The 26,499-nt window shown below is 42.3% G+C and overlaps 3 protein-coding genes across 4 annotated transcripts; 2 read left to right on the plus strand and 1 right to left on the minus strand.

Moving 5' to 3' along the window:
* Nucleotides 1–3,440: 3,440 nt before the first annotated feature.
* Nucleotides 3,441–6,110, plus strand: LOC115682172 (protein PIN-LIKES 2). 2 transcript variants are annotated; one of them, XM_030606357.2, is made up of 2 exons: nucleotides 3,441–3,633; nucleotides 4,523–6,110. In XM_030606357.2, exon 2 carries the CDS (start codon nucleotides 4,594–4,596, stop codon nucleotides 5,950–5,952), a length of 1,359 nt encoding a protein of 452 aa, XP_030462217.1. In that variant the 5' UTR covers nucleotides 3,441–3,633; nucleotides 4,523–4,593; the 3' UTR covers nucleotides 5,953–6,110. The 2 variants fall into 2 exon arrangements, with proteins under 2 accessions (XP_030462217.1, XP_030462363.1); XM_030606503.2 differs by lacking the exon at nucleotides 3,441–3,633 and adding an exon at nucleotides 3,644–3,767.
* Nucleotides 6,111–11,567: 5,457 nt separating this feature from the next.
* On the plus strand, nucleotides 11,568–12,796 carry LOC115682370 (probable ribose-5-phosphate isomerase 2). Its single transcript, XM_030606614.2, has one exon. The coding sequence runs from the start codon at nucleotides 11,614–11,616 to the stop codon at nucleotides 12,454–12,456; it is 843 nt and encodes a 280-aa protein (XP_030462474.1). The 5' UTR covers nucleotides 11,568–11,613; the 3' UTR covers nucleotides 12,457–12,796.
* A 4,050-nt stretch (nucleotides 12,797–16,846) lies between these two features.
* LOC130137317 (putative fasciclin-like arabinogalactan protein 20) lies at nucleotides 16,847–17,399 on the minus strand. Its single transcript, XM_056308103.1, has 2 exons — nucleotides 17,225–17,399; nucleotides 16,847–17,139 (listed from the first exon to the last, which is right to left on the minus strand). The coding sequence occupies exons 1-2, from the start codon at nucleotides 17,397–17,399 to the stop codon at nucleotides 16,847–16,849; spliced, it is 468 nt and encodes a 155-aa protein (XP_056164078.1).
* Nucleotides 17,400–26,499: the final 9,100 nt, after the last annotated feature.

Genomic DNA, 26,499 nt, shown 5'->3' on the forward strand with positions numbered 1-26,499 from the left:
AATACTTGAAACCCAATCTTAGGGCCCTGTGACCTGAAACGTATCCTGTCAATTGGTTTCGAGGTCTACTTGGGAACCGGTCAATTTCTTTTTTTTTCATTTCATGTGTTTCTTCCTTATTTTTTTTTTATTTTTAGTTGAGCAAAATCAAAGTGAACACAACAACAAAAAAACCCCACTTGTCAATAGCAACAATCATGAACATGCAAAATAAAATAAATAATAAAAAGTTCAAACAATGTAATTGCGTTTCATCGGTTCCCAATTTTTGGCTTGGTTCTTACCTAGGAATTAGGAATCAAATCGCACAGTTTTGGCCCTACTTTTTGTTGGAAACGGTAACCACGGGAACCTAAAAATGGATCGAATCCTATGATCGGTTCGGTCCGGTTCCCAATTCCCTATTATATCCTAAATCCCATGCTTGCCCCTAGTTTCTAGAGCTAAGCTGCCACCCTCAAGAACATCTGCAACTATGAAACTTCTTCCTTTTTCCAACTTTCTTGTTTCGTTTTGATTTGCCGTTTTCAACTTATATAGTTGGTATTCGGTACATTTCCCTATTTTCTTTCTTAACATTACAAATCTTTAAAAGTCTGAGTATTTTTAAATCTTTAAGAATATTAAGATCTCCAGTGTTTATTTGAGTAGAAGTTTATATCATATATATATATATACCTTTGAAACATGTTCTTTTCTACTAAATTAGATCAAATTTTTTGCACCAAGATAATATGAAGATTTCTAACCCGAACCCAACCCTATCCATAACCCAACATCCGAACCCATCCGCATAGGTATCCTTGTCCATCATCACAGCGCCTACCCATAGCTCCACGTTGCTCATATGCCACGTGAAGTATTCGTCAACAGGCCCACCCCAAGCACTCGAGTTCTCTTATTGACTCGGCAAACTAGTCGATAGAGTCGCCCATTTTCCAAATGCTACAATTTAAGGAGAAAATTGCTATAAATTAGAGCCCGAGTTAGGTTGGGACGGTTTAGGTCTAAATCAGGTGCAAGTCTTTAAAATTATACTGCATAAAAATGGGTAAAGTTGCCTAATTTGGATTGGACCTTTTTCAACCTGCCAAAACTTGATCTAATTCGGTCTGCCCATTTGACGGGCCTACTTACAATGATGACAATAACACATTTTCTTGTGTTGGTTTGAAGTTTTGGAGAGTAAGCTGAAACAATTTAAAAAAAAAATTTGTAGACTTCAAAGGGGAGGGGTAAAAAAAAAAAAAACTAATGCCCTAAACACGTGATTATGCTGCACAACATTAACCACACGCTTTACATTTCAGAATGTAAAATGCAGTACTTACAGGTTAAAAATAATTAAAACTCTATTTAGTGCCGCGGCACACGTCACCCTTTGCTTCTATTAAAATCTTAAATTATATTAATTGTAACTCGCAATATGGTTATTTTTAAGGGTTAATACCACGAAAAACCCTAAACTGGTACACTTGTGACACATTTACCCCAAACTATTTTTTTGATCATAAAAAACCCCAAACTGGTACACCTGTAACAATTTTACCCAGAACTATTTTTTTTACCACCAAAAATCCCAAACTGGTACACCTGTGACAATTTTACCCTCAACTTACCACAAAAACCCCAAACTGATACATACGTGACAATTTTACCCTGAATTAAAATTTTCATATTATTTTTTATTTTTTTTCGAATTTTTATTTATTTTTTATTCTTTTATTTTCTTTTTTTTTTTCATCTTCAAACTCTGGTCGGTCGCCGGCCCTCGCCCGACTCAGGCGAGGGTGGCCCTCGCCCGACTCAGGCGAGGGTCGCCCTGGCCAGATCCGGCGAGGGCGACCCTCGCCAGTATCGGGCGAGGGCTGCCCTCGCCGGATCTAGCGAGGGCAACCCTAGCCCGATACCGATGAGGGTCGCCCTCGCCGGCTTCCGCCTCTGGCCGGTCGCCGGACCGGCGACCGGCCAGAGGTTGAAGGTGAAGGAAAAAAAAAGAAAAGAAAAGAAAAAGAAAATATTCAAAAAATAAAAAATAATATTAAAAATTAGTTCGGGTAAAATTGTCACAGTCATATTAGGGTTTTTTGTGAGTATGTTTGGGGTAAAATTGTCACAGGTGTACCAGTTTGGGGTTTTTTATGGTCAAAAAAATAGTTTGGGGTAAATGTGTCACAAGTGTACCAGTTTAGGATTTTTCGTGGTATTAACCCTATTTTTAAAATGAATGCACACGCATCGTATAAAGAAGGGATAAGTGCACTATAAGTCCTAAAACTTGTCACAAAAGTGCGTTTGAGTCCTAAAACTTGCAAAAAGTTCATTTGAGTCCTAAAACTTGTCAAAATGGTTCATTTGAGTCCTAAAGTTAACACCGTTAGATTTACTAACGGAAAATGTTGACGTGACATCGACGTGTCATTTTTAATTATTTTTCTTGAGACACGTGGCGCCACGTCAGCAAAAATAAAAATAAAAATAGAAAAAACTGAAAAAAAAAAAATAAAAAAAAAACCAAAAAAAGGAAAAAAAAAAAAGAACCGCCGGTGGCCAGGAAGGACCGGCGGAGGTCGCCTGGGCCTTCTCGAGGCCCGGCGACCCTCGCCGGCCCCGGGCGAGTCCCCGGCGAGGGCCGGCGAGCCTCGATCTGGGGGAGGGCGCGACCCTCGCCCCAGATCTGAGCGAGGGTCGCCGGCCCTCGCCGGGGACTCGCCCGGGGCCGGCGACCCTCGATCTGGGGGAGGGCGCGACCCTCGCCCCAGATCTGAGCGAGGGTCGCCGGCCCTCGCCGGCGAGGGTCGCCGGGCTTCGGGAAGGCCCAGGCGACCTCCGCCAGTCCTTCCCGGCCGCCGGGCTTGGCCACCGCCGGGTTCTTTTTTTTTTTTTTTTTTTTTCCTTTTTTTGGTTTTTTTTCAGCTTTTTCTATTTTTATTTTTATTTTTGCTGACGTGGCGCCACGTGTCTCAAGAAAAATAATTAAAAATGACACGTCAGCATTTTCCGTTCGTAAATCTAACGGTGTTAATTTTAGTGACTCAAACGAACCATTTCGATGTTTTTGTGACTAAACGAACTTTTCAGTGTTTTTGTGACTCAAACGCACTTCTCATGATGCTTTGTGACTTATAGCAAGACTTGTCCCTATAAAGAATTATAGAAGCAAGAACCTATGCACGTGCGCTGCTCTCGCTTCTGTATCTCCCAGGTTCATAGTTGGATCCTCCAGCTCGCGAATTCCTTGTCCAATTGACATTTTTCTACTCCAAAATATATTTTTATAATTTCTATTGTTTTTAAAAAAATTAAATTCCAGGGTACAATTATCGAGAGCCTCCTTAGTACCTCAGCTATTCATTGGAAAAACGACAAGCGAAATTATTTATCGGCTAAGATCAAAGTTTCGGATCAATCAAAACAAAAAAATTTACAATTTTTGTCTCTCACTATCAAATAAAGTTGGTTTTTTTTTTTCTCTCTTCTTCTTCTGCTTCTCCTCCCCTCGAAACAAGAGTCCCGTGAATCTCTTCTGCCTTCTCCCTCTCGGCGAATTTGCGATAAAGAAGATAACTTTGACGGAGCAGAGCTGAATTCCGCTCGCGGGCTTCTCTGGGTTTTCCTCTCTCGATCTGTATTGTGAGCTCTCTCTCTCTCTCTCTCTCTCTCTGCCTCTCTGTGGATGGCGTTGTGTATGGTGTGTTGCGGGCCTGATCAAGCTGCTTCTTTTCCGGTTCTTTGGTTACGATCGCGGTAGCTTTCGTCTCAAGCAGGTCGATTTCGTTTGAATGTTCTCGCTTTTTTTCAATTCGCGGTCCGGGGAGGAAGATGGTCTCTTGTTTCCATTCGTGTTTCTCTGGAATCCGACCGTGGTTGATTACTGGGACGCAGCTCGTGGTCGTTCTGTGAATACGAACGGATCAAGAATCAACATTCTGCTCGCACTTCTCGAGTAGTGGAAAATGATATATCTAAGTTCTTTTGTCCTGTGTACCCTCGATTTGGGTCGTTCTGTTGTTTGCTACTTACGCAGGATTTATTAATTGTTCGGTGGTCGGACGCAAAATCTTTTATCAGTGTGGCGAGAATGAAAGATTTTGTAGGGGATGTATGAATTTCATACGCTTAAGTTTAAAATTACCCAAAGTCACACCATCCACGTAATTTTTTATTTATGCTTCAATTCGTTTGTGAGATTGTAATACACCCCGAATCCGATAGTGGTCTGTTGTTGCAATTCAAGCTGTGGTTATTAGTTAGTGTTGATTCAATGACATCTTTAATCTTACACGTGAACGGGTTTTCCTTTAGCCCCTCTGTTTTTGATCTGCAGAAGGTTCTTTAGCTTTACAAAAGGCGCTGCATTTCAGTATATTTGCCTTTGTATTTGGAGTAATCCTTGACCCTCCCGTTGTCTGATTGATTTCTTTTTTGGAGTTTGAATATCCTTTCGAAAGCTTAGAAACTGCTCCTTTCAAGAGACTTTCTGATTCTTTTTTTAACGAATCTCTTCTTTGATGCATTTCAGGGGGAAGTTCTGGTGATTCATCCATACTGCAACATTGATTTTGAGGTGGCCGGAGGGTGCTCAAAGAAAAGATGTTTCGAGTTCTGGCTGAAGTATACCAAGACAGTATGAAATCCGGCGGCCAAGATGTGCTGAGTGCAATAATCCCCTTAATGAAACTTCTGTCCCTCACGGTTATAGGACTGATTCTTGCACATCCAAAAAAGCAAATTATTCCAAGGGCAACGTTTAAGCTTCTCAGCAAACTTGTATTTGCTCTTTTCTTGCCATGCCTTATCTTCACCGAACTGGGTGAAAGCATGACACTTGAGAATATTATGCAATGGTGGTTCATCCCTGTTAATGTGTTGGTGACTACCATTGTTGGTTGCATTCTGGGTTACATAGTGGTCATTATATGTCGACCTCCCCCACAGCTCAATAGATTCACCATAATCATGACTGCTTTTGGGAATACGGGAAATCTACCTCTTGCTGTGGTTGGATCTGTCTGTCATACTAAAGACAACCCTTTTGGAGCTCATTGCCACTCAAGGGGGGTAGCTTATGTCTCATTTGCTCAGTGGGTTGCAGTTATCCTTGTTTATACTCTTGTTTACCACATGATGGAGCCTCCAATGGAGTTCTATGAGATTGTTGAGGAAGAGACAGAGATTGAGGAACAGCCACCTGTTAATGACGCCAGCAGGCCTCTGCTCGTGGACGCTGAATGGCCGGGCATCGAGGATAAGGAAACTGAGCATTCAAAGACACCCTTCATTGCTAGGATTTTCGACAGCATATCTAGTGTCTCACAGGGCACTCTTTCTGATATTGATCTCAGTGGCGAAACTGGTGGTAATAGTAGTCCCAGGTCAATCAGGTGTTTGGTTGAGCCAAAAATGGTCAGGAGGATCAGAATTGTCGCAGAACAGACACCAATACAGCACATACTACAACCCCCAACTATCGCTTCACTATTGGCAATTATTGTTGGGACGGTGCCTCAGATAAAAGCTTTTGTCTTTGGATACGATGCTCCTTTATCTTTTGTCACTGACAGCTTAGAGATTTTAGCGGGGGCAATGGTGCCATCAGTGATGCTTATTCTGGGTGGTATGCTTGCGGAGGGTCCAAATGATTCTACTCTTGGTCTCCGAACTACCATCGGTATATCTGTCGCGAGGCTCTTGGTGCTTCCAGTCATGGGGATAGGTATTGTGACGTTGGCTGATAAGCTAAATCTACTTGTCCATGGAGATGCAATGTATAAGTTCGTTCTCTTGTTGCAATACACGACTCCAAGTGCCATTCTTTTGGGAGCAATAGCCAGCTTGAGAGGTTATGCAGTTCAAGAGGCTTCAGCGCTTCTGTTTTGGCAGCATGTGTTTGCTCTATTTTCCCTTTCTCTGTATATTGTCATCTACTTTAGGCTTCTTTCATACATATGAATCAGGCAACCGTAGGTCCATCTGGTTAATGATCAGTATTTGTGTCACATTTTGTAATTAGATATGTAGTCTGTGCTCAATTAATGCTGTTAAGTGATGATGCAGGTGACAATATTCTTATTAGCATTCTAATGAAGTAAGGTTGTTATCTTATATAATCTTTCAGTAGATTTTGCTCATGGGTGAAATTTGAATGTGGAGATGATTCCGTTTTCTTTTTCACATCATTTTGATCAGTGAAATGTTACATCTTTACATCCTTTAGGAAGGATCAGATGTTGATCTTCAGCTTGCTTCTACTTAAGCCTTATGTACTTTAAGCTATTCGACAACCTTTTTATTGTTCAAAAAGAAAGCCGGTGAAAAGGCAATAACGGCAAGATGGTCTATGTATTTTGGACTTTGGATGGTGAAATTCTTTTGGACCTTTCTGATGGTGAAGTTTATTGAACCTTTATAAATAATCCTTTGTCTGTACCATGTGCCATTGTTTGACAGTATGTAAATTGATCTCGCAATTGTTAACTTCATAAAGTTTGACTCACCAATTGTGTATGAATATGTTCTTGATCTTGAAACTTTCGGTAGAAGGTAACGTCTACCGTGAGATATTTCTTTTCCGTGTTGGACGGAAAGGACTATGCAATTGTCAAATTGATTGCATTTTCTGGCGTATTCAGTGGATCGAGAAATATACTGTAGCTCTGGAAACACATGGCAACATGTATATTTTGAGTTTGTTGCCTGTCCATGTGCTGAAGTTGTCCAATCTGCACTAGTCATCTCGGTTTCTGAGGGTCTGCCAGTCAGTTTGAACTAGCCCAGGAGTTCAAGCCCAATAGAACGCTCATGTTAGAAAATTGGAAAAGCACTTCTCTTCCCCTCCTTCAAGTGATTCAATCCAAGACTAGTATTGGATTTTTTTTGTTCATCTATGCCACTGATGAAAGTGATTTCATCGCGTTTAGGTCGTTGGGACCGTGAGAAGAACCCGCGACGTGCATATGTTCAGGTTGAAACTTGAAATTGGAGGATGGAAAAGTTGCTCCGGTTGATCCATTTTGCTTGTAAACGAAGCCATAAGATCTTTTTGTGAAGCTTAATTGCTTGTTCTCTGTTGTAGCGGTGGGGTTTTTATGGGATAATTGTCTAAAAAGTCTTAAACTTATTTTACGACGGTTAATTCAATCTTAAACCTTACATCGTATCATTTTAGTCCTAAATCTTTTGTTAATTTCACGTTAAGAAATTAACTATACATGCACATTAGATAAAAGTTAAATTGAGTGTGAATATAGTTGTGTCGACTCAAGTTGTATTCTCATGCGGTACATTGTAAATGTATCTTGTGGTTTTAAATGTGAAGTGCTTACCAGTTTATAGTTTTTAAAATAAATGCACAAAATGAAGAAAAACATGCATAAAAAATGCATATAAATTTTTTTTAAAAAAGTTTAGAAGTTAAAGTAGAAAGTAGGAGAAGGTAAAGATGAGAGTAGCATTGCGTGGACCTATCAATTTTAATGTATCAAACGTGGATTATTTTGCTTATTAGATGGATTGGCCATGATTCTTGGTTTTGGGAAAATGCAAAGGCCTTTAGTTTATAGAGCTCTGGGAAAATGCAAATTGTGTTTGGTAAAAAAAATTTTGCAAAGGGCTCAAGCCGCCGATAAGCCAGATTTGGCGCTATGCAACCGTCGGCCGAGGTTGCACGACCTTGAGCGACTCCCAGGGTCACGCAAACTAGGCAAGGATCATGCAACCCGAGTGAGGACCGCCTAGGGTTGTGCGACCTCCGGCAACAATTGCATGGGTCATGCAACCTCGCCGGTCAGATTTGGCTTTGTCGACCCTTGCCGAGCGCCCTCGCACAAAGAAGATGAACAGTAGTAATGAGAGGCAAAATAAAAAAAAACTGAAGAATTGGTGATGGTAATTTTGGAAGAAAAAAAATCGTTTGACCCTTGTTTTAGCATTTCAAAAATGTTGAAAGCTCAAGAAAGGTTCCCATTTATCTTGAGCTTTCAGCCTTTCCAATGTTAGCATTTAGAGTGAAGCCTCTTGGGAATGGGTGTCAAACACTCCAAATTTCTTTAATGGGCTTTCAAAATGCTGAATCAAACACACTGATGAGATGATCTGCATCCTTGAATTATCATTTGGGGTTTTTATGGTTCCTTGAGGGATCGATCCACCGTTTGGAATATGTTATATCCTAGTGTATTTCGTCGCACTTTCCACACGAAACATCGTACCACACAAACACTTAGAACATTTTCAAAGAACTTTTAGATGGAGATATATTCTTTTGTACTCCAAAGGTAGATTCATATAAATCACCAATGTCATGGAGTGAGAATGACAAGACATGCATGTCCACAAGCGCCAAGTAGAAAATTTCTGCCCTCGCTTGTCTTTCGCATCTCGCTAGAGATAGAAAATCACATTCTACCCTCGACCCCATTCCAACCCTCGTTCTTGTTCTATCTTTATCGTGCCTCGTTTGTTAACTCGAAATTACAATCTGGGTCTTTCTAATGGGCGCCCTTAACACACGGCTAGGCAATATTCCATGAGGAATAAGTTTCAATTTTCAAGACACGGACTGCACTATTTCTCAAAAACCATTGGAAATTTCACATGTTTCCTCGATTGGGTTAGTCAAGTCACTCGATAGTAATGCATCCAAGGTCATCTTTGAAACTGAGCACGAGACCAAGAAACGCAGGCTTTCCTTCGGTCCTAGGTAAAAACCTTTTTGCTCGGACGACCTTGCTCTAAACGCGGTTGAGTTTGGCGTATGCGTCACGACCGTGGCTATCTAATCCCACGAACACGACAACCACGACAATCACGACAAGGCAGACGATGACACTATCCAGTCCAATCGTAGGGGCATTTTGCTTCTTTGGTACGAGGGTGCCAAGCAAAATTTGACTTTTCCAAGAAAAAGATGCCAAACAGGACGGGCAGAGATCTTCCCGCAATCTTTGTTCTTCGCACTTCGTTCATTGACGTCTCCATCACACATCGAGATAACGTCTACGGACACAGGATTCTGCTTTGTAATCACATAATTTTACGAAAGAACAGCATGTAATGATGTTGATCGGGAGGTGGGAAAAAACAGAGGGAGGGCCGAGGCAGAGCATATGCGGAGAATCGTCATCAGTGCCATTCTCCATGCCTTGTTCCCCACCTTTTGCCCTATTAAAGAAGATCGAGATTTGCATCGATTTGGATTCCGTTTACACGGGCCCCAGTTCGAAAGGGACAACGACAGGTTCCGAGCAGAGAGAGAGAGAGAGAGAGACTCCTCCTGTCCTGACCATTCTTTTTTTTCTCGGATGGAACCTGCACCGAAGCTTTGCTCGAAAAGGGCATTCCAACGTATGATTTTCTTTAGAATTTGGCGCACCGAGAAATTCTACATTTGGGTTTAAAAAATGGAAGACGACCACCATCGATGGAGCTCTGAACACGCTTTAAAGTTGACACCGGAATAGGCGTGAGGGTCTAGGAAATTGACATGTCTATCAACAGTATAATAACCAAGGGTTGAACTTTCCAGAAAACAAAAAAGAGGGTATTTTTTGAATGTTCTGGGGGTGTATCACGTCTCCTACAAAATCAATTCATAAGTTAAGAACTCATAAAATAATGTTTTGTTTCCTAAAGAAACCATAGAAATGACATAAATGAGAGAGGGACAGTAAGAGCATCAGTGGGTTCAGACCTCAGTGTCATTTTGGGAAGAAGAAAAGACATTCGATGGTAAAATGGCTGATTAGAGCTAATAAGAAGAAGAAAGGTTTAGTAAAACGAGGAACAGTATTCGAGCAATGAAGGCATCAGCTTCCGTTGGTAATCACACTACATCAGAAAATTAAAAGTACAAAGAAAATTATTGAATTGGGGAATCAAGAAATGTGTAAATATGGATGGATAAGGAGCACGGCTCAAACTTGACACGTTAGACCGCTATTCTGACGAGCTTTGCGGCCTTGTGATTTTGTGTTTTGGTACATAAATGAGTAATTTTATTGAGAATGTATCTGTTTTGGCAAAAATTTTATCTGAACATGCTTAACATTTGAGTGTCAATTCTAATTATGCCATTGCACCCAGCTTATTAGGACTAGGACATCGTTCGAGCCTGCCGACATTGGCGAATGTGCGATCTGCAATCTTCTACTTTGATCCTCTTTTGCTATTTCCTTCGCATGATCGTGGCAAGCGTACATTTTACTTCGATTTTCTATACATTCAATCAACCCCACCAAATCTTATCGCACACATACTTGCCAACCCTCACTCTCTCCCTGACACGCATACGTCGTCGCATCCTCATCCCTCGTCACTAGACTCGTTGCAAGGCGTCTTCTTTGTTTGTAGGTTGCACCATCGCTTCCCTGTCTTGTCCCCTCCACACATTCCTTACATTCGATCTTGAGGAGGAGGGGTGGTACCGTCGCCGGCTTCGCAAAGTCGTCGGTGGTAGTGATGGTTGGAGACGTGACGGCAGCGACGTGCTTGGGTCGGGATGTCGGGGGAGAGAGAGAGAGAGAGTGTGTATGCATTAGGAATCGATGTTTCCTTTTTATCTACATGGTACTGTCATCTTATTCATCTGGCAAAATACGGATCATGTTTTGATTGACTAGGAGGACGGTGGGTCAACCCCCGGTATCGGCGATCACACAGAGCCTAACTTTTTCGCACAAGAGAAGAACAGCGGTGTGAGTTGGCAAACTATAGATTATCTCTACAGGAGAAATATTCAATCCAAGACCGCATCTTTTACTCGCGCGCCGCCGGCGATCGGGGCGGGCCCGTTGCCACCCCCGTTCCCGCTACGAGGCCGAGCGAGCAGCTCGGAGAACCGGCGACACAACTAAAAAAAATCTAGGTCCGTTCGCCGGAGAGACTAATCAAAAACGATCTTAAAAATCCAGAACTGCAAGATCAGAAGATTTCACCGGGCAATCCTACGTTAACGAAAAGGGAAAAGGAAAAGAAGGGCATCTTCCTCGCGCGCGGCGCAGGCCCCACCACCCATAGCCACCGGCGAAGAAAGGCAGAGATAGAGATAGAGAGAGAGAGAGATTGGCTTGGCTTCCACTTCTTTCGAGGAATCTGCCGCTGCCCACCGCGGGAAACACCTCCCTCTCTCTCTCTCCCTCACCTCTTAATATAAAAGGGAGCAGCGTCTCTTGCTTTTCCTCTGCAGAAGCCACTCTGAAAAATTCCGCCTTTTTTCAGCTTTTTCCCCCTCCCTAGATCCAAACGTATCCCCTTCCTCCCTCCCTCCCTCCCTCCCTTCCTCCACCGAAAACGCCCAAAGAAACCCTATCGCCTCCTCGCCCTCGCCCTCGCCCTCTCTCCTCTCCAGCGCCACACAATCCGACCCCCGACTTCCCTTTCTTCCCTCCTCCCCAAATTCCCAACCCAAATTTCCTTCCTTTCCCATCAAAAAAGATCTCTCCTTTTTTACCCGGAGCTTTCCCCCTGCGATTCACCATGGGATTCACTCCCATCTCCCTCTTGTGACCGACCCCTCCCCACACCCCTTATCCAGCTTCTTGCTTCCTTTCTGGGCATTTTCTTGATTCTTCTGACCCCTCGTTCCCGTTCGTTTTCTTTGGGTATATAAAAAACATGAGGACCATGGCGATTCCCTCCTATCCCCATTTCCTCGGCTCCGAGAATCCTGCCATGGAGTCTGGCTTGTTGGGTCCCCCTCAATCCCCTCCCTCTTCCTCTGCCTCTTCCTCGTTGCCTCCCGCCGTCGCCCTCACCCAGGACGACCTCAAGCGGATCGCCGCCTACAGGGCCGTCGACTACGTCCGGTCCGGCATGGTCGTCGGCCTCGGCACCGGCTCCACCGCCCGCCACGCCGTCGACCGCATCGCCGACCTCCTCCGCCGCGGCGAGCTGTCCGGCATCGTCGGCGTCCCCACCTCCACCCAGACCCACCAGCAGGCCCTCTCCCTGGGCATCCCACTCTCCGACCTCGACTCGTGCCCCTCCCTCGACTTGGCCATCGACGGCGCCGACGAGGTGGACCCCGACCTCAACCTCGTCAAGGGCCGGGGCGGGTCGCTGCTCCGGGAGAAGATGGTCGAGGGGGCTTGCCGGAAGTTCGTCGTCATCGTCGACGAGAGCAAGCTCGTCGAGTATCTGGGCGGCAGCGGCCTCGCCATGCCGGTCGAGGTCGTGCCCTTCTGCTGGAAGTTCACCGCCGAGAGGCTGCGGCGGCTCTTCGAGGACGCGGGGTGCGCCGTCAAGCTGCGGACTTTCCCGGAGACTGGGAAGCCATTTGTGACCGACAACGGGAATTACATTGTGGACTTGTACTTCAAGAAGGACATTGGGGACTTGAAGGTGGCAAGCGACGCCATACTGCGGCTGGCCGGTGTCGTCGAGCATGGGATGTTTCTCGACATGGCGACCACCGTGATCGTGGCGGGGAAGCACGGGGTTGAGGTGCTGAACAAATAGTGAAGTAGTTTTGATTGGTTCGCCGCGATGAAGTGGCTATTCCTAACAAATTTATTAGTTTGAGAACCTGAATTACGGGATTGTTGAGGCGAGCCGGCCGGAAGTTTTGGCCGGCGATCATTGGGAAGGGCAAGTTTTTTTATTTTTCCTTTTTCCCTGTCTTTTCTATAGGACGTTAGGAAGAACAGTATGTGGCAGGAGTCCACTCAAATTTTGCTGTTTTCTGGAGAGAAACTTTGGGGGGACATTGGAACATTCATGGCTTTCTTAGGAAAGCTGATTGACAAGCTTCTGTATACCTAAAATCATGCTCTTTTAAATGCAAGTTCTGCTTTATTTACTTGAGATCTTTTCAGTTTCTTTCCATTCAACTTTATCGTTCCTTTAGTTTGATTGGAGGGTTTTAGTTCTCTTGTGGCTGTGTAAAATAAGGGAGCATTAAATTTTTCTTTTGGATGTTTCCGATTTTTATGTGTATTTGGTCTATAGTCCATCCAAGTTATAAATTGGCATATTGCAAAACCTGTGTGCTGTTTAGGGTTGTCGGATATCTTTGTGTTCATTTCAAGACTGCAAATATGTATATGTATGCATACGGGGCCATGTAAGCCTAGTTCTTATGGTTATGGCGTTGTGCCTTCTATTATCGAGGTCATATTTGATTTAGTGGACGTCCATGTTGAGCAGATTCAATATAACATTTTCAATTCTCTCATCCTGTGGAGAGGAATGCAGGTCCTCTACTCTTTATGGAAAGTTTTTGTTTGAAACAGGTTATACTGCTCTGCCCTCTATTCTCTGAGAATTTTGCCATCATATCCGGTAGGTCATTGTGTCTCTCCTTCTGTTGATTGTTAATTTATGCCCTAAGTGATTTCAAATTTTTGAAGGTGGTGGAGTACCACTTTGAATTGATTTGTGAATAGCCTTGGATGTCCTTGAGGGGGCGGCAAGTTCTGACACAAGATGAGAACATTACATTACAAGAATTTATTGATATGTTTTGAACAGGTTCTTATGAAAATCAAGTCTTCTTCATACTAATCAAATTTGAACTTAATTTAGCAATGTTACAATATAATAATTGACATGAATATGATGACAGGATGTGAATTCCCACCTCTACATGATGTATTGATTGAAATGTCATTTTGGTGCATTGAGATACTCCACTTTGCCGATCTGTTTATATATTCTATTGCTCATTAGCATTTAAAGGGAGTTAAGGGTAATTATCTAGACTAGAGATTTTTTTTAGCTGACGTTTAACCTTTCCAATACTTGCTCCCAATTCACTTGCCTGCTGCATCCTTCTGCATTTACAGAGTAGGCATATTAGAGCCAGGTATTTGGAAGTGATCCTCAGCTTTGGGTCTGTGTTTCCTCCTTACACAGAGGCACAAATTTTGGGTTTCAATCCTATCTTACTGGGTTTGTTTTCTGTCATGTTTTCCTTCTATTATTGTAGTAGTGTTATCATCTTTGTTGTTACTATAGAGTAATGTCTTTACTGATTGCCTGCTAACAATTGGGATGCCAAGTGTCTGCGCTGGGGTGGCAATGTCGAAAGGTCGAGATACTAGTTATCTTTCGCTTATGCGAGCTAATTGAAATTGTGCTGATTGCATGTGTTTTTTTCCGCTGCTAGCCATTCCCAGTGGTTATTGGTGAGGGCATGTTTCTTTAATTTCCGTCTTTTCTTCCAATATGATGTTAGGAAGAACGGTATGTGGCAGGAGTGCACTCAAATTTTACTGTCGTCTTCTTTATACCAGAAACATGCTCTTTCTAGTATAAGTTCTGCTTTATTTCCTTCTTCTGGATCTCTTCAATATTTCTCCTATTCGACTAATTTGTCCCTTTAGTTTGAGTTGATAGTTTTTTCGGTCTATTAATGGTTGAGAGTTTATGTCGGAATGAATCGACCCGTTATATGTATGAGCCCTACATATTCTTGGTTCGCATATATTCTTGTGTGAATAGCCTACTCCATCTGAAGTGTAATCAGGGCATTTTGGGAACCAGTGTGCTTTTTAGCATCCAAGCTTTGCTCAGAATCTTTGGACTCCTTGTATAATGATACGCATGTGCTTGTTGGTTTATGGTATCGCCCTGTTATTGAGGTCACCTGTGATTAAGTGGATCTGTTAGCAAATTTTTCATGAGCACTGTCAACCAGTTGAGAGGAATATGTGCTTTCTTAGGAAGTGTTTTAGGCAATTGAGAACGCTGTCATCTTGCTCCTTCTCTGGATTGCTAATCGATGTGCTACTTACATAATTCGACATTTTCAAATGATGGTGGAAATCAAGCAGTGGGAATTGATTTTTCAAAGTCTTGAATCGTTAATCTGTGGAAGCAATGGTGTACTCCCTTTTTAAGTATGATTCAATCGATTGTGGACTTAAAAACTGTTGTGGCTGTGTGCCACTGTTGGTCGGCATTTAAGGGGACTCGAAGATATTTCGTTTATTCGAGGCTTCCTGTTAGAGCCAGGTATTCAAAAGCGATCCTCCTCTCACCAGCTCTTTTTGCGTATGCTTGTTTGCATATGCATAATGAGGAAGCTTAGCTGCAGCAGGGTATTGTCTAATGAAAACTGGTTTGCAATCTGGGATTTGACATCTTGTGGAGTTCTATTGCTACTTTGGTTCCTTTATTCACTCATCAGGTCGCCAAGACAACGGCAATTACTCCACTCAGCTGTCCTGTTCTTCTGTAACCTGGTCTGTAACCTTATCTGCCTTGTTCAAGTTCTTCGGGTCTTTGAGGAAGAGAGTGAAACAGGGAAGGAAAGATGCAGAAAGGAAAACGGCTGAAGAATGTTTTTGGTTGAATGACAGTCATTTCAGTTTTGGACAACCCAATGAGTGCTGGGCCGTTTGATCTCTTATTATAGGGTGAGTCTTCATCAATCTTCTTTGGCTGTCTCTGAATTTGTTACTCTTCTCTGATTGTTGGGATTCCTTTCCTTCGCATGACACAGAGAGGACTCGATGCAGCTCAAATGCCTAAGTCGAGAGTTCTGACGTGTCTTTGAAATTACAAAGGGTGAAGAACAATCAGACCTACTAAATCAACTTACAAGTTTTCAAAAGCAGAAGCTCTCGTGGTGTTGGCGAGTATCCCTTCCAGCTCTGATGCCGTTGACAAGAAAGTTTTGAAATGCGATTTGGTTCCCTGAAAATGAACTTTCTCTTGAGGAAAACATGTTTGATAACTGTGGCTACAATCACCAACCTTTACGTGAGACATTTGACTGCGACCATTGGTCAAACAACGTCACCTCGTCCTTCTTGCCCCAACCCAAGACTTGATTGGTTGAAATTTCAGAATTGGAAAGAGAACGATAGGAACATGGTAACTACGAAAATAGCATCTTTATTCTGGTATCTTTTAAAAGGAAGATGCGAGGACATCTTCCAAAAAGTGACCTTGCAGAGAGTTCAAAGTAGCTCTAGAAGAATTCTTCAGACTTCAAGTTTCGAGTGAAGCATGTAACAGCAAGAAAGGAGCAACTAAAGCTGATGAAGAAAAGAAGAGGAAGAACCCAGGTGGTAACCGGATTACAATGACTAGCGAATAGCGATGGACGGTCAATCAACAGTACAAGTGAGCATCAAGAAACGGATGGCAGAAAAAGACCTTGTCAGAGTCGGGATTGTGTTTCAGTAAGTTGAATAAGTTTGGTAGAATGAATGCTGATCACAGACTGAAAACACGACGAAACTCTTAACGGGTTTTGCTCACTGGGCTGCTATGCACTGGCTAGGATGATTTTGGGTGTAGAATCGGGTTTCAGAAACCCCGGGTGCTCTGATGAGTATGCAAATTCACGAAGCACAGAAGAACCTCCATTAGAAGGTGCTGATGTAATCTGTCCACAATAAGATGTATCGCTTGCGGTCTTAAAGAAATGCAACTGAACTTGAACTTGCCAATAAAGACTGCTGCTTTACCATGACTGCAAAGAAGTGGACGTAAAAGTACGGCATTCCGAGATGAAAAGATGGTGGCCATGTGGAGGAAAGTGAAACCACAGACATCATATCTCACATATAGTCAAGAAACATGAAGATCACTCCAATATATTTGATTCAATCTAGAAGTCTGAATCTCACAGACTAGCCATTCATCCCAGCCTACTGAACATTTTCTAGTTCAGAATCAGATGCGGACAGAAATCCACGGAGCCAGAGCAATCATGGACCGACAATGAAGAAAATCGCCAGTGTGAGCTATTATTATCTGTATAGGCTTTGAGGACTGCTAAACAGACAGACTAGTGAAAAAGCATGAACTGATGTGTGATCACAATAAAAGAGACTCATCTCCCGAAGCAAAAGGAAAAGAAGAGGATTGAAACAAAAGATTCCTCTAGAAATCATTACTAGACTCTGCCACTTTTAGATGAAGCTTCCATCCCAGTCTGTCTGCCTTCTCTTGCTGCGATGACATCAAGAACAACATGGACGCTGAGCCACTCGCTCGTGTAAATGTCCGGCAAAGTCATTGGATCTCCGTTAAGCATCAAAGCGTCACCAATTCTCGTGATCTCGATAACAAATCCTTCCAGACGAGTATGCACCAATGTCCCATTGTTGAAGTCCAGTAGATCACTGGCCGAGAGCTTGCATGGAACGACATGCCACAGAAAGATCGAAGGGTACTCGCTGAAACTCCCTGTGTGATTCACCATCAGATTCGTCTGACAGAGTGAAAACCATCAGCATCTGATTTTCACCCATCAGTTTCATCAATTGCAAACCAAGAAAAGAAGCCATCACAGAGTACCCTTTTGATCTCATTGCCCCACAAGCCTCGGCAAATATATTCCCACCCGAAAGATCCTCGAAACCGCCATATCTCGGTGCTACACATTCAAGGCCAGGGCTTGGACTCTGAAGTGGGGCCAAAGTTTGGAACTCTGGATCGAAGAACATCTCAATCCCAAGAAGACCACCAAGTTCCCGTCGTTGAACACCGGCGAGCCAACAATCTTGGTGCCGTTTATCTCAACCTGATAATCAAGACGGCGAGGTGCTTAGCAACAGAGAATGGTTGGCGTTAATGGTGGAGATCGTGGCCTCATGATGAAGCGACCTCAAGGTATCGAGAGAGAGAGAAAGAGAGCGCATGGGGCCGGAAGTGGAGTCGGAGGAGAGAGTGGCGGCTGGCCGAACCGTGCAAAGGAGTCATCAGAGGGAGAGAAGTTGGTGAGGGAGGGGACTTGAGGGGAAATCAGGGTGTTGGAGATGAGATTGAGAGTTAGGGACGTGGACACGAAAGCCCGAGATCGAGAGGCTTCTCTGTGGGAGGAGAGAGATGAGCACGAGGGCGACGGCGGAGAGCGGAGTCGCCATTTCTGGAGCTCTGAAAATGGAGTTTTGATGTTTTTTTTTTCCCTTTTGAAAAGGCGCTTGTTTAAGGTTCTTGCGGGGGACGCGGTGTTCTTGCCTTCTGTTTGTGTTTCGATGAGGAGGTCGCTAACCGTCATCAACCCGGCCTGGGGCAAATTATGGCGGGATGTGGGAGCGTTTGGCAGTAGGGCCAGGACGACACAAAAGCCTCTCTAGCATTTTCTTTTCTTATTGACCATAACAGAAGCATATTCTGTACATACTTTTTGTTTATTATTTAGTGATTGAAGTAATAATATACATGTTCAACAGTGGTGTGTGCGATCTCATCCTCCAAAAGCTCCAACTAAAATTCAATCTCTCCTTTCCCCTTCTAAGTGTCAACACAGACAGGTATTGCCCAAATACCGCTGTTTACGACAAAAATAGTTGAGCGTCGCCATGGACATGCACGTGCTTTCGGCACGAGCATAAACAATCATGTAAGAAACACGTGAGCATACACGCGATATTTTTTATCGACGGAGGTGATCGGTATCTTGTCGACAACCGTAGAAACTCATCATTGATATCGGCAAACATCCATATCCGGCTGTCAATATGCGGTGATTGAAGAGAGACAGGAAATCAGCAAAGTTTTTAGAAGGCACATGGACATGGAAGCATAGCTATTAGTCGAGGCAAATTAATCAGGGTGATAGAAGCCACCAGCAAATGCTGATAACATTAGAGTATGACCATAGAGTTGGAAACCGGCAAAGTAGTCGAAATCGAGGAGGAACGAATTAACACTTTTGGATGGAACGGTTTCTGCTTGAAAGTTTGAACAGTCGCCGAAGATAGATCGTGGAGTAGTTATCGTGCAACGAAATTGAAGCATTGGTTTAAAAGTAGGTCATGGGCATCGAATTCTCAGAAAGGAAAGGGTGTGGAAAGTCAATGATGGGAACCGCTTGAGAGAATTCAACCGTCGCGAACTGTCGAGAAGTGGCTCGGAAATGAAGGAACGTGAAGATCAATGAAGGGAACTGCTCCAAGAGAATGCAACTGTCGGGAAACAGTTACTTTTGGAACATTATAAATACCACAAATTATATAACCGAAAATCTCCGCACAAATTGAACAAATTTGTCTTTATCTTTACTTTCCTATATTGCAATTTACTTTTCACAGTCGTAACTTTTAGACGTTGTCGATTTAATTCCGGCGTGTGTTTCATGTTCGATGCTGGGTCGTCGATAAAATTCTGGCGTAGTATCATTGTGTTGTCAAGCTTTGCTGTCAATTAAATTTTGCCAGGGCTCGACAACATTTGGTTCGTTTGAATCAATTGTATTTTCCAAGTCTTGCCATCGATTGAATTCCGGCACGATTTGTGTTTGTATAATTCCATTGTGAGTAAAGTGTTCGATTTCTGTATTCACTTGGATATTTCCTGTCCAGGATCACCACAGAACCAACCTCTTTCCATTAGAAGCCGATGAACTATTTTCGGTGAAAGATATTTCGTCGAGGGAGAAATTCCGGCGAAACAACCGCCATATCGAAACTCGCGTGCCCTGATAGATGTTGAGCTCTGCCCGGGGATGCTGTTAGCGATGTTATCCCAACCGTGGGGGTCATTTTAAGTAGCCCTTTATTTCTAGAGATTTAAGGTTGTCTCCATCGGCAACCACCGGAGGTCGATGCCCCATCACCGTTGTCCTCGTCGGCGAGCATCAAAGGTCAACTCCCACCACTCACCGAAGGTCTCTAAGATATTCATGGAGGTCAATGACCTCGGTTCTGAATTATGTAGGATCGGACTCAAACATTCACATGCCTATGTACGAAACGAGAGGCGTACTGACTGTGGGGGTCGCTGGAGGTGGAGGCACGGGGGTGTGTGGCTAAGGCAACGTGGTGACTAGGTCATTTTTTGGGCGGGCTTAGGGAAGGGCATTTGATGAAAATACCCAAACCAGCGCGAAAATTCGTATGAATTTTTATGATTGATGATTGAGCAAAAATTTAGGCTCGATCTTAAGGCCTGATGTCTCTCGGGTCCTTCTAATGATCACCACTAGTTGAGTTATCTAAGGGGTTTATTGTGATCAAGAAATCTAAATGAACTTGAACCAATGGATTTGGAGTTTGTAAAGGATCCCAAATCCACGTGACTATATCACGAACAAAATTAGTAAAGGTAATTAAATGTCTCTCTATGATCTCGAAGGGCTACTGTCTTTCACTTCTCTCCTCCCTCTGATTTGGAGGCCATTGAAGGCAACAATTAAGGGTATATGCAGAAAGATTTAATCCCAAACTAGATATCTCATGCAAAGATAATGCTGCCCGATATGTCCACATCAGCATGCCATCAACCAATCATCTGTATATGTTCACATCACATGATTTCTTTTTACCATCTCATGCTTGAAGATTGTAACAAGACCAAATACCTCGTCGGTTGTTGATGAAGTTAGCGGCGGCTGTCCGTTTAAGAAGAGTGCCTGAACAAGAAAGGAGCAGATAAATCATACTGAAGATCAGGAGAAACGTTTTATGCTGATCTTTGTGTGCGATGCCTTTTGCTCATGTTCTCACCTCCGCTAGTCCCTCAAGCGAAACCAAACACGTTTTTTTTTTGTTCGGAAAAAAAAGCTATATAAATGCAATTGGCTCTACTCAAAGGACACTTCCATTGTATTGAAGTGTGTCTTTATTTCGAAGTAAACCCTAACTCAGACATTTATTTTATGCATTCAGCACAAATGCCATCATCTCAGTAATCTCTCCCTTTCTTCTCGGCATGTCTCAGGGTTTTCTTAATTCTGACAGGATTATCAATCTCATTTGATGTTATCATATTGTTTTATTTGATGCCAGGAGAATGCCAAGCAAGGCATGAAGAGCTATGTCATTCATCTAACATAATACACATTTATTTAGTTGTTTTTCCTGTTTCTGTGGATAAGTGAGAAAGCTTGGAGGGATCACTCCTCCTCTCCAAGTCCAAAGCTTGACAGAAGGTCATACTAAGTGGGAAATGGTTACCGAAGAAAGTTACATCAAAACTCAATTCAAGAGATAAAACCCTAGAGCTGCTCAGTTCAATGGAAGGAATGCTGAAGTTCAAAGACAGAGTTCTTACGAGCCACGACAAGACCTGCTCATGGGTTTCGCAATCCATGGACCTCATCACGAGAGTAGATGTGCCAGCGCAAATAAGATATAAGATCAACCATTAAAGCTTTTCTCTGAGCGGAACAGTTGCAAAGCTAAAAAGCATGCACCTTTTTTGAAATGTTAAGAGTTTGAAAAACCCCCGGATTGTATGGAAAACTACGGTTTCCAACTTCTGTCAATACATTCTGAGTACTAATTGCCATTTTCCAGGAAAAGCGATCTCAGTAATCCTACTTGATATATAAATTGCAGTGAACAATTTGTTGCCAATCTTTACTTTATTTCACCCCAGAGATTGGTTAGTCAAAGGTCCTTTGGTTCCATGAGCAAACGATTAAAGCAACAGAAGCCACAGTATAGACACTTGAATCTGATACGTAGAAACTAACGCAATCATTCAGAAATGACTAGAAATCTTTAGCAAGAAGGACGTATCGGTTTATCAGCTCTTTATTAGTCGTTTTTGCAAGCTAGATATGGAACCCTGCAAAACGAAGAATCTCTTGTCCGCTTCTGCACCATGTTGCATGGGTTTAAAAATAACTTTAACTTTACAAGCTGATCTTCATTGAAACACCTGCTCGCAAACGGGCTTCTTGAGAAAAACCTTTCGGGACATAATCTAAGCTAAACTCAGCTCTATGGTGGCTCCAGAAAGCCAATAGATTTAGCGTGTACGGATCTCACGACTTTCATCATTTCTTCAGACAAAAAAGCTTGAAAAAAGTTCATCCTTATCGTATCAGCTGAGCCATTGCGACTATCAGCCTGTTCTGCATCTCTATAGCCCGACCAAGGTCGCTTTGGATGAACTGTGCTCTGACTCTCTCTGCATCTGTGCGTGGGACATTTCCTTCCCAAATATGACGCAATAAAGCCCTTCTGGCATTGGCCAGCCGTCTTCTGAGATCACTTATTTCTGTTAGCACTTCATCTAGCTCTTCTGTGAGTTCTTGAAGTCGTCTGTCTGCCATTTTTAGCTTCCTCTCTCGGGCACTCTCTTTGCTTTTGAGATGCGGGAAGAAGCTTTAGAACTTATGGATGTGTCACGGGTCGGTCGATTTACAATGATCCCACACCCGCGCGGCTTTAGGATCACTCCCAAGTCAGCCTTGCACACACACACACTCGATTCACAAAAATGGAGAAAAATCAGCGTAGTTATATTTTTTGCAAATGAACATATACAAATGAAGGGGGAGGGTCCCCTATATATACAAGTGCGGGTCTAATCTGATTCGTTGATACCCTTATGATCCAACGGTGGTGTTTGAACCGATACAATCATTACATAGCTATACAAAAAGTTCCAGAGGCCTTAGGGCGTGGGGAAGGACACCTGCCAAGGGAAGCTGCAGGGTCGTGTGTCAGAGAGAACTAAAGGGTCGCGGACGGTGCTCTCGTCTAGTCACGGATGGGCCACGTCCCATGCATGGATGAGTTACGTACCATGCACGGACGGGTTACGTCCCATGCACGAATGGGCCACGTCCTATGCACGGAAGTGCCACGGACTTGTTCGAACTAGCTCGGAGCCCTTCGCTTCCTTGGGCTGTCAGATGCATGAGGATCCAGAGCAAGATGACAAGTGAAAAGGATAGAATCATGGCCATTTTCATTTTAAAAGGAGGGCACTGTTCACTTCTAACTTGAGTATTGGGCTGGACTCCTCATGATTTCACACAAGTCTCGGAACAATATAAAGTATTAATAAATATGTGTGTGCAGTACTATTCCTAAAAATTTTAAATAGCGTAATAAAATCAAAAAACTTGTAAAATCAGCACAATCAAGTCCTTCCGTTAATTACGTTAATTTGACTTGCGAAAATGCTGACATGCCATTTTTTTAAAATTATTTTTCTCTCCTACGTGGTAATAACTTTAAAGTATTGAGTATAAACCAAAACAACGGCGATTGGGTCCAAAGCTTTGTTTTTACCCAAATATTACTTAAATTAGATCAGAAATCGTTTGGGTCCAAAGCTTTGTTTTCACCCAAATATTACTTAAATTAGATCAGAAAAGCTACGTTTCCTCTTTTTTTTTTTCAGTTTTATTTCACAATTTATGTTGAGTAGATTTTGAAAAGAACAGGAAACAGATTTTGGTAAATAATGGACGAGCTAATTTAAATGAGATATTTTCTAAAGGGTGAAGGACCAAATGTGTTGAAATTTCACACCGCACGTTGTCGAAAGTCTAAAGCGACATGTAGTCGTCCCGGAGAATTCGAAACCACTTTCCAATTTCACGTTAGCACCGTTGGGCCAACTAGTTTGGGCGGTCTTTCGTAGCCACTATCCAATTTGATTAACATTAAAAAAAGGGCCAATTCTAGAAAAAACAAAATAAATCAGCTTATAACAACGGGGCAAAAAATGTCCTCACCCTCAAGTAAACCAAAAAAATGCCTAGACTTTTTTTTTTTTTGAGGTACAAAAGTATTGAGGCGAATAGAATTCAGTTAAAAAATTCTAACTCCTCCTGAAAACTTAACTGTGAATATCTTTATCTCTCAAGTAAAAATCGGAGCGTTTTTGGACAGTTTGAAAAGTTGAGATATTGTTGTTCGGTGAGTATGAGTTCAGATAATTTTTCCTTTGGGATTTGGCAAAACAAAGGCGAGTGTCAAGTGTAGATAGGTGTTGCCCAAATGGCACCATTAGTGGAGCTATGTCGCGTGTCCTGATAGGTGTTGAGCTTTAGGGGTGATCGGTTCCCATTCCGGTCCGATTCTAAAGTGAAACTGGGAATCGGATCGGGAGGATGGATTTCCAAAATTGGGAATCGGGGACCGGACGAGTTGGTCCTAGAACTGGTGGTCCGGTCCAGTCCAATGGAACCGGTCACTTTTTTATTCCCACTATTTGATATTATCTTGTTGTTTTGAATTAAGTGATATGCATGTAATGATCCTCAAATTGAAAAAAATGAATAAAAAAAGTTCTTCACTTAGGGTTTAGTTTACATTTTACTAATTTTTTTGATGAAATAAAAAAATAAAAAAGTATATGTAGTCGGTCCGATTTGGTTCTCTTTGGAACCGGGAACCCGATCACTTGGACACCGGTTCCATTTTTAGAAACCAGGAACCGGACCGATATTTTCGAGAATTGGACCAAACCAGCTGGTCCAGTCCGAGTGATTCTTGATTTGGGCAGTCCATTTTGCACATCCCTATTGGGCTCTAATGCGAGATGCGGTCAACAGTGTTATCCCAATTGCAGTAATTATTTTAATTAACCCTTCATTTCTAGAGATTGAAGGTCATCGCCATCCGCAACCGTCAAGGTCGAATGATGTGCGCTCGGCCACAAACATTCACATTCCTGTGTGCAAAAAGAGAGGCGTACTAACTGTGGGGTTCACCAGAGGTGGAGGGACGTGGGTGTGTGGCTAAGACAGCGAAGTGATTGGCTCATTTTTTTGTGTAGGCTGGGGCAATGGCATTTTATAAGAAAACCCGGGTCACCTAGAAAATTCATATGAAATTTAATTGCGGAGGCTCGAGCAAAAATTTAAGCCTAATATTACCTCGGTCCACCTAATGATCACCTTTGGTTAAGTTAGCTAAGAGGTTTATTGTGATTAAGAAAATCTATATAAACCCGAACCACCGGCTTTGGAGTTTGTAGCGTGTCGCTATCCCAGTGGCTATGTCATGGACAAAGTAAATATAATATAGGGAAAATGACATAAATGGTCCTTGAACTTTGGCCTAATGTGCAATTTGGTTCTTGAACTTTAGCCTAATATTCGATGTGGTCCACGAACTTTTAATTTGTTTAATGTGGTCTCTGGACTTTTGATACATGTTCAATTTACTATATCAAAATATTCAATGTAGTCTTTGAAAATATTAGACTAAAGTTCAGGGATTAAATTGAACATTTGGCCAAAGTTCAGGGACTATTTGTGTCATTATTCCTATAATATAGTGTCTCTCTTTTATGTGAAAGGGCTACCCCTCTTTCGCTTCTCTCGGCGCTCTTATCTAGAGGCCATCGAAGGCACTAATTAAGGTATATACGGGAAAATTTAGTTCCAAACTAGGCAATCTCGTGCAACGATGATACCGCATGATACGTTCATGTCGGCATGTCATCCACAATAATATCCAACCAGTCGCTAGTATAAGTTCCCATCGCATGATTTTTTTTATTTTTATAATCTCATGCTTGATGATTGTAATAAGGCCAAATACCTCATTGGTTGTTGATATCTTAAATTGGGGTATATGGCTACACAATACACTTTCTCATTATTTTAAACTACTGGCCCCTATAGGCAAACCTAAATTGATTAAGATAGTTTTTTTTTTTTGGTCAGAAAATTGATTAAGATAGTTACTTTGTCCTTTTAGGAAGAGTCGTGAGCAAGAAAGGAGTCGGGGAAAAGACATTCCAAAATTGGGAGAAAAGTCTGTGGTGTTATTATCCGCGATGCCTTTTCCGCTTGTGCTGGAGAGTTGCCCTTTCTTCAAAGTAAACCCTATTTCAGACATCCATGACATGCATGTCCAGAACAAAATGCCCTTCATCTCTCATTATTCTCTCCCTTTCTTCTCGTTCATGCCTCAGGGTTCCCTAAATTCTGCCATAATCATCAAGCTCATGTAATAAGGACTAAAATGATGATGTCATATTATTTTATTTGATACTAGGAGAATGCCAAGCAAGGCATGACTAGCTATGTAATTCATCTACCATAATACACACTTATTTTCCCTTTTCTTGTGGATAAGGGAGAAAGCTTTGGAGGTACCTGTCCTACTCCAAGACCAAAGCTTTACCGAAGGACATATTAATGGGGAGATAATTACCGGAGAATTACATCAAATCCCAACTTAAGAGATAAACCCCTATAGCGGCTTAGTTCGATGGAAGGAATCCTAAAGTTTAAAGACAGTTCTAAAGAGCCATGACAAGATTGGGTCAATCAAACGAAATTGGATCAAGAGAAGAACCAGGTTTCTTCTTGGCATGACAACCAAGAGCGTAACCCTAATTACGGTAAAAAATAACACTCGCTTGGAAAGGGTTGCTTTTGGAAATTTTAATATTCCACAATAATACTAGTCTCGAAACATTATTTTTGCAAATTTAGGGAAAAATTTCTCGAAGCGTTACTTTTGTAATGATTTTTTGCAAGTGACAAAAAATATCATTTCATTGCTTGTAATAAATAAAAGAAGAAAACGTGGATAGAAGAAATCCTTGATTTGTTAAAAATTAAGGGTCCCAGCGTCGTTCTACTTTCAATTATACATTAGAATTTGCAAGATTGACTTAAAAGAGAATTTATGGCCGAGTAGGTAACCGCGCTAGTTATTTCCCAGTCTAATTAATTAATTGTCCTAGTTTTGAATTTCCAAATTGTCGCATTCTCTACTTTCGCTTAGTTATATGCTTCATGCAATGTTTTATGGAGTGTTGCTTTAAAATTTACCCAACAATGTTGAAATTGTCATCTCACATTGAAAAAGCGTCGGTAAATGAAGATATTATGCATCA

The sequence above is a fragment of the Syzygium oleosum genome, unplaced genomic scaffold, assembly GCF_021117445.2.
Source record: "Syzygium oleosum isolate NSW1041296 unplaced genomic scaffold, Sole_v2.1 Sole_v2.02, whole genome shotgun sequence".
Taxonomy (NCBI): domain Eukaryota; kingdom Viridiplantae; phylum Streptophyta; class Magnoliopsida; order Myrtales; family Myrtaceae; genus Syzygium; species Syzygium oleosum.

Coding starts and splice junctions, on each gene's coding strand:
- LOC115682172 (XM_030606357.2), top strand. CDS start 4,594: ATGTTTCGAGTTCTGGCTGAAGTATACCAAGACAGTATGAAATCCGGC.
- LOC115682370 (XM_030606614.2), top strand. CDS start 11,614: ATGAGGACCATGGCGATTCCCTCCTATCCCCATTTCCTCGGCTCCGAG.
- LOC130137317 (XM_056308103.1), bottom strand. CDS start 17,399: ATGTTCTTCGATCCAGAGTTCCAAACTTTGGCCCCACTTCAGAGTCCA. Junction 17,140..17,224: donor TGTGATGGCTTCTTTTCTTG/GTTTGCAATTGA, acceptor TGAATCACACAG/GGAGTTTCAGCGAGTACCCT.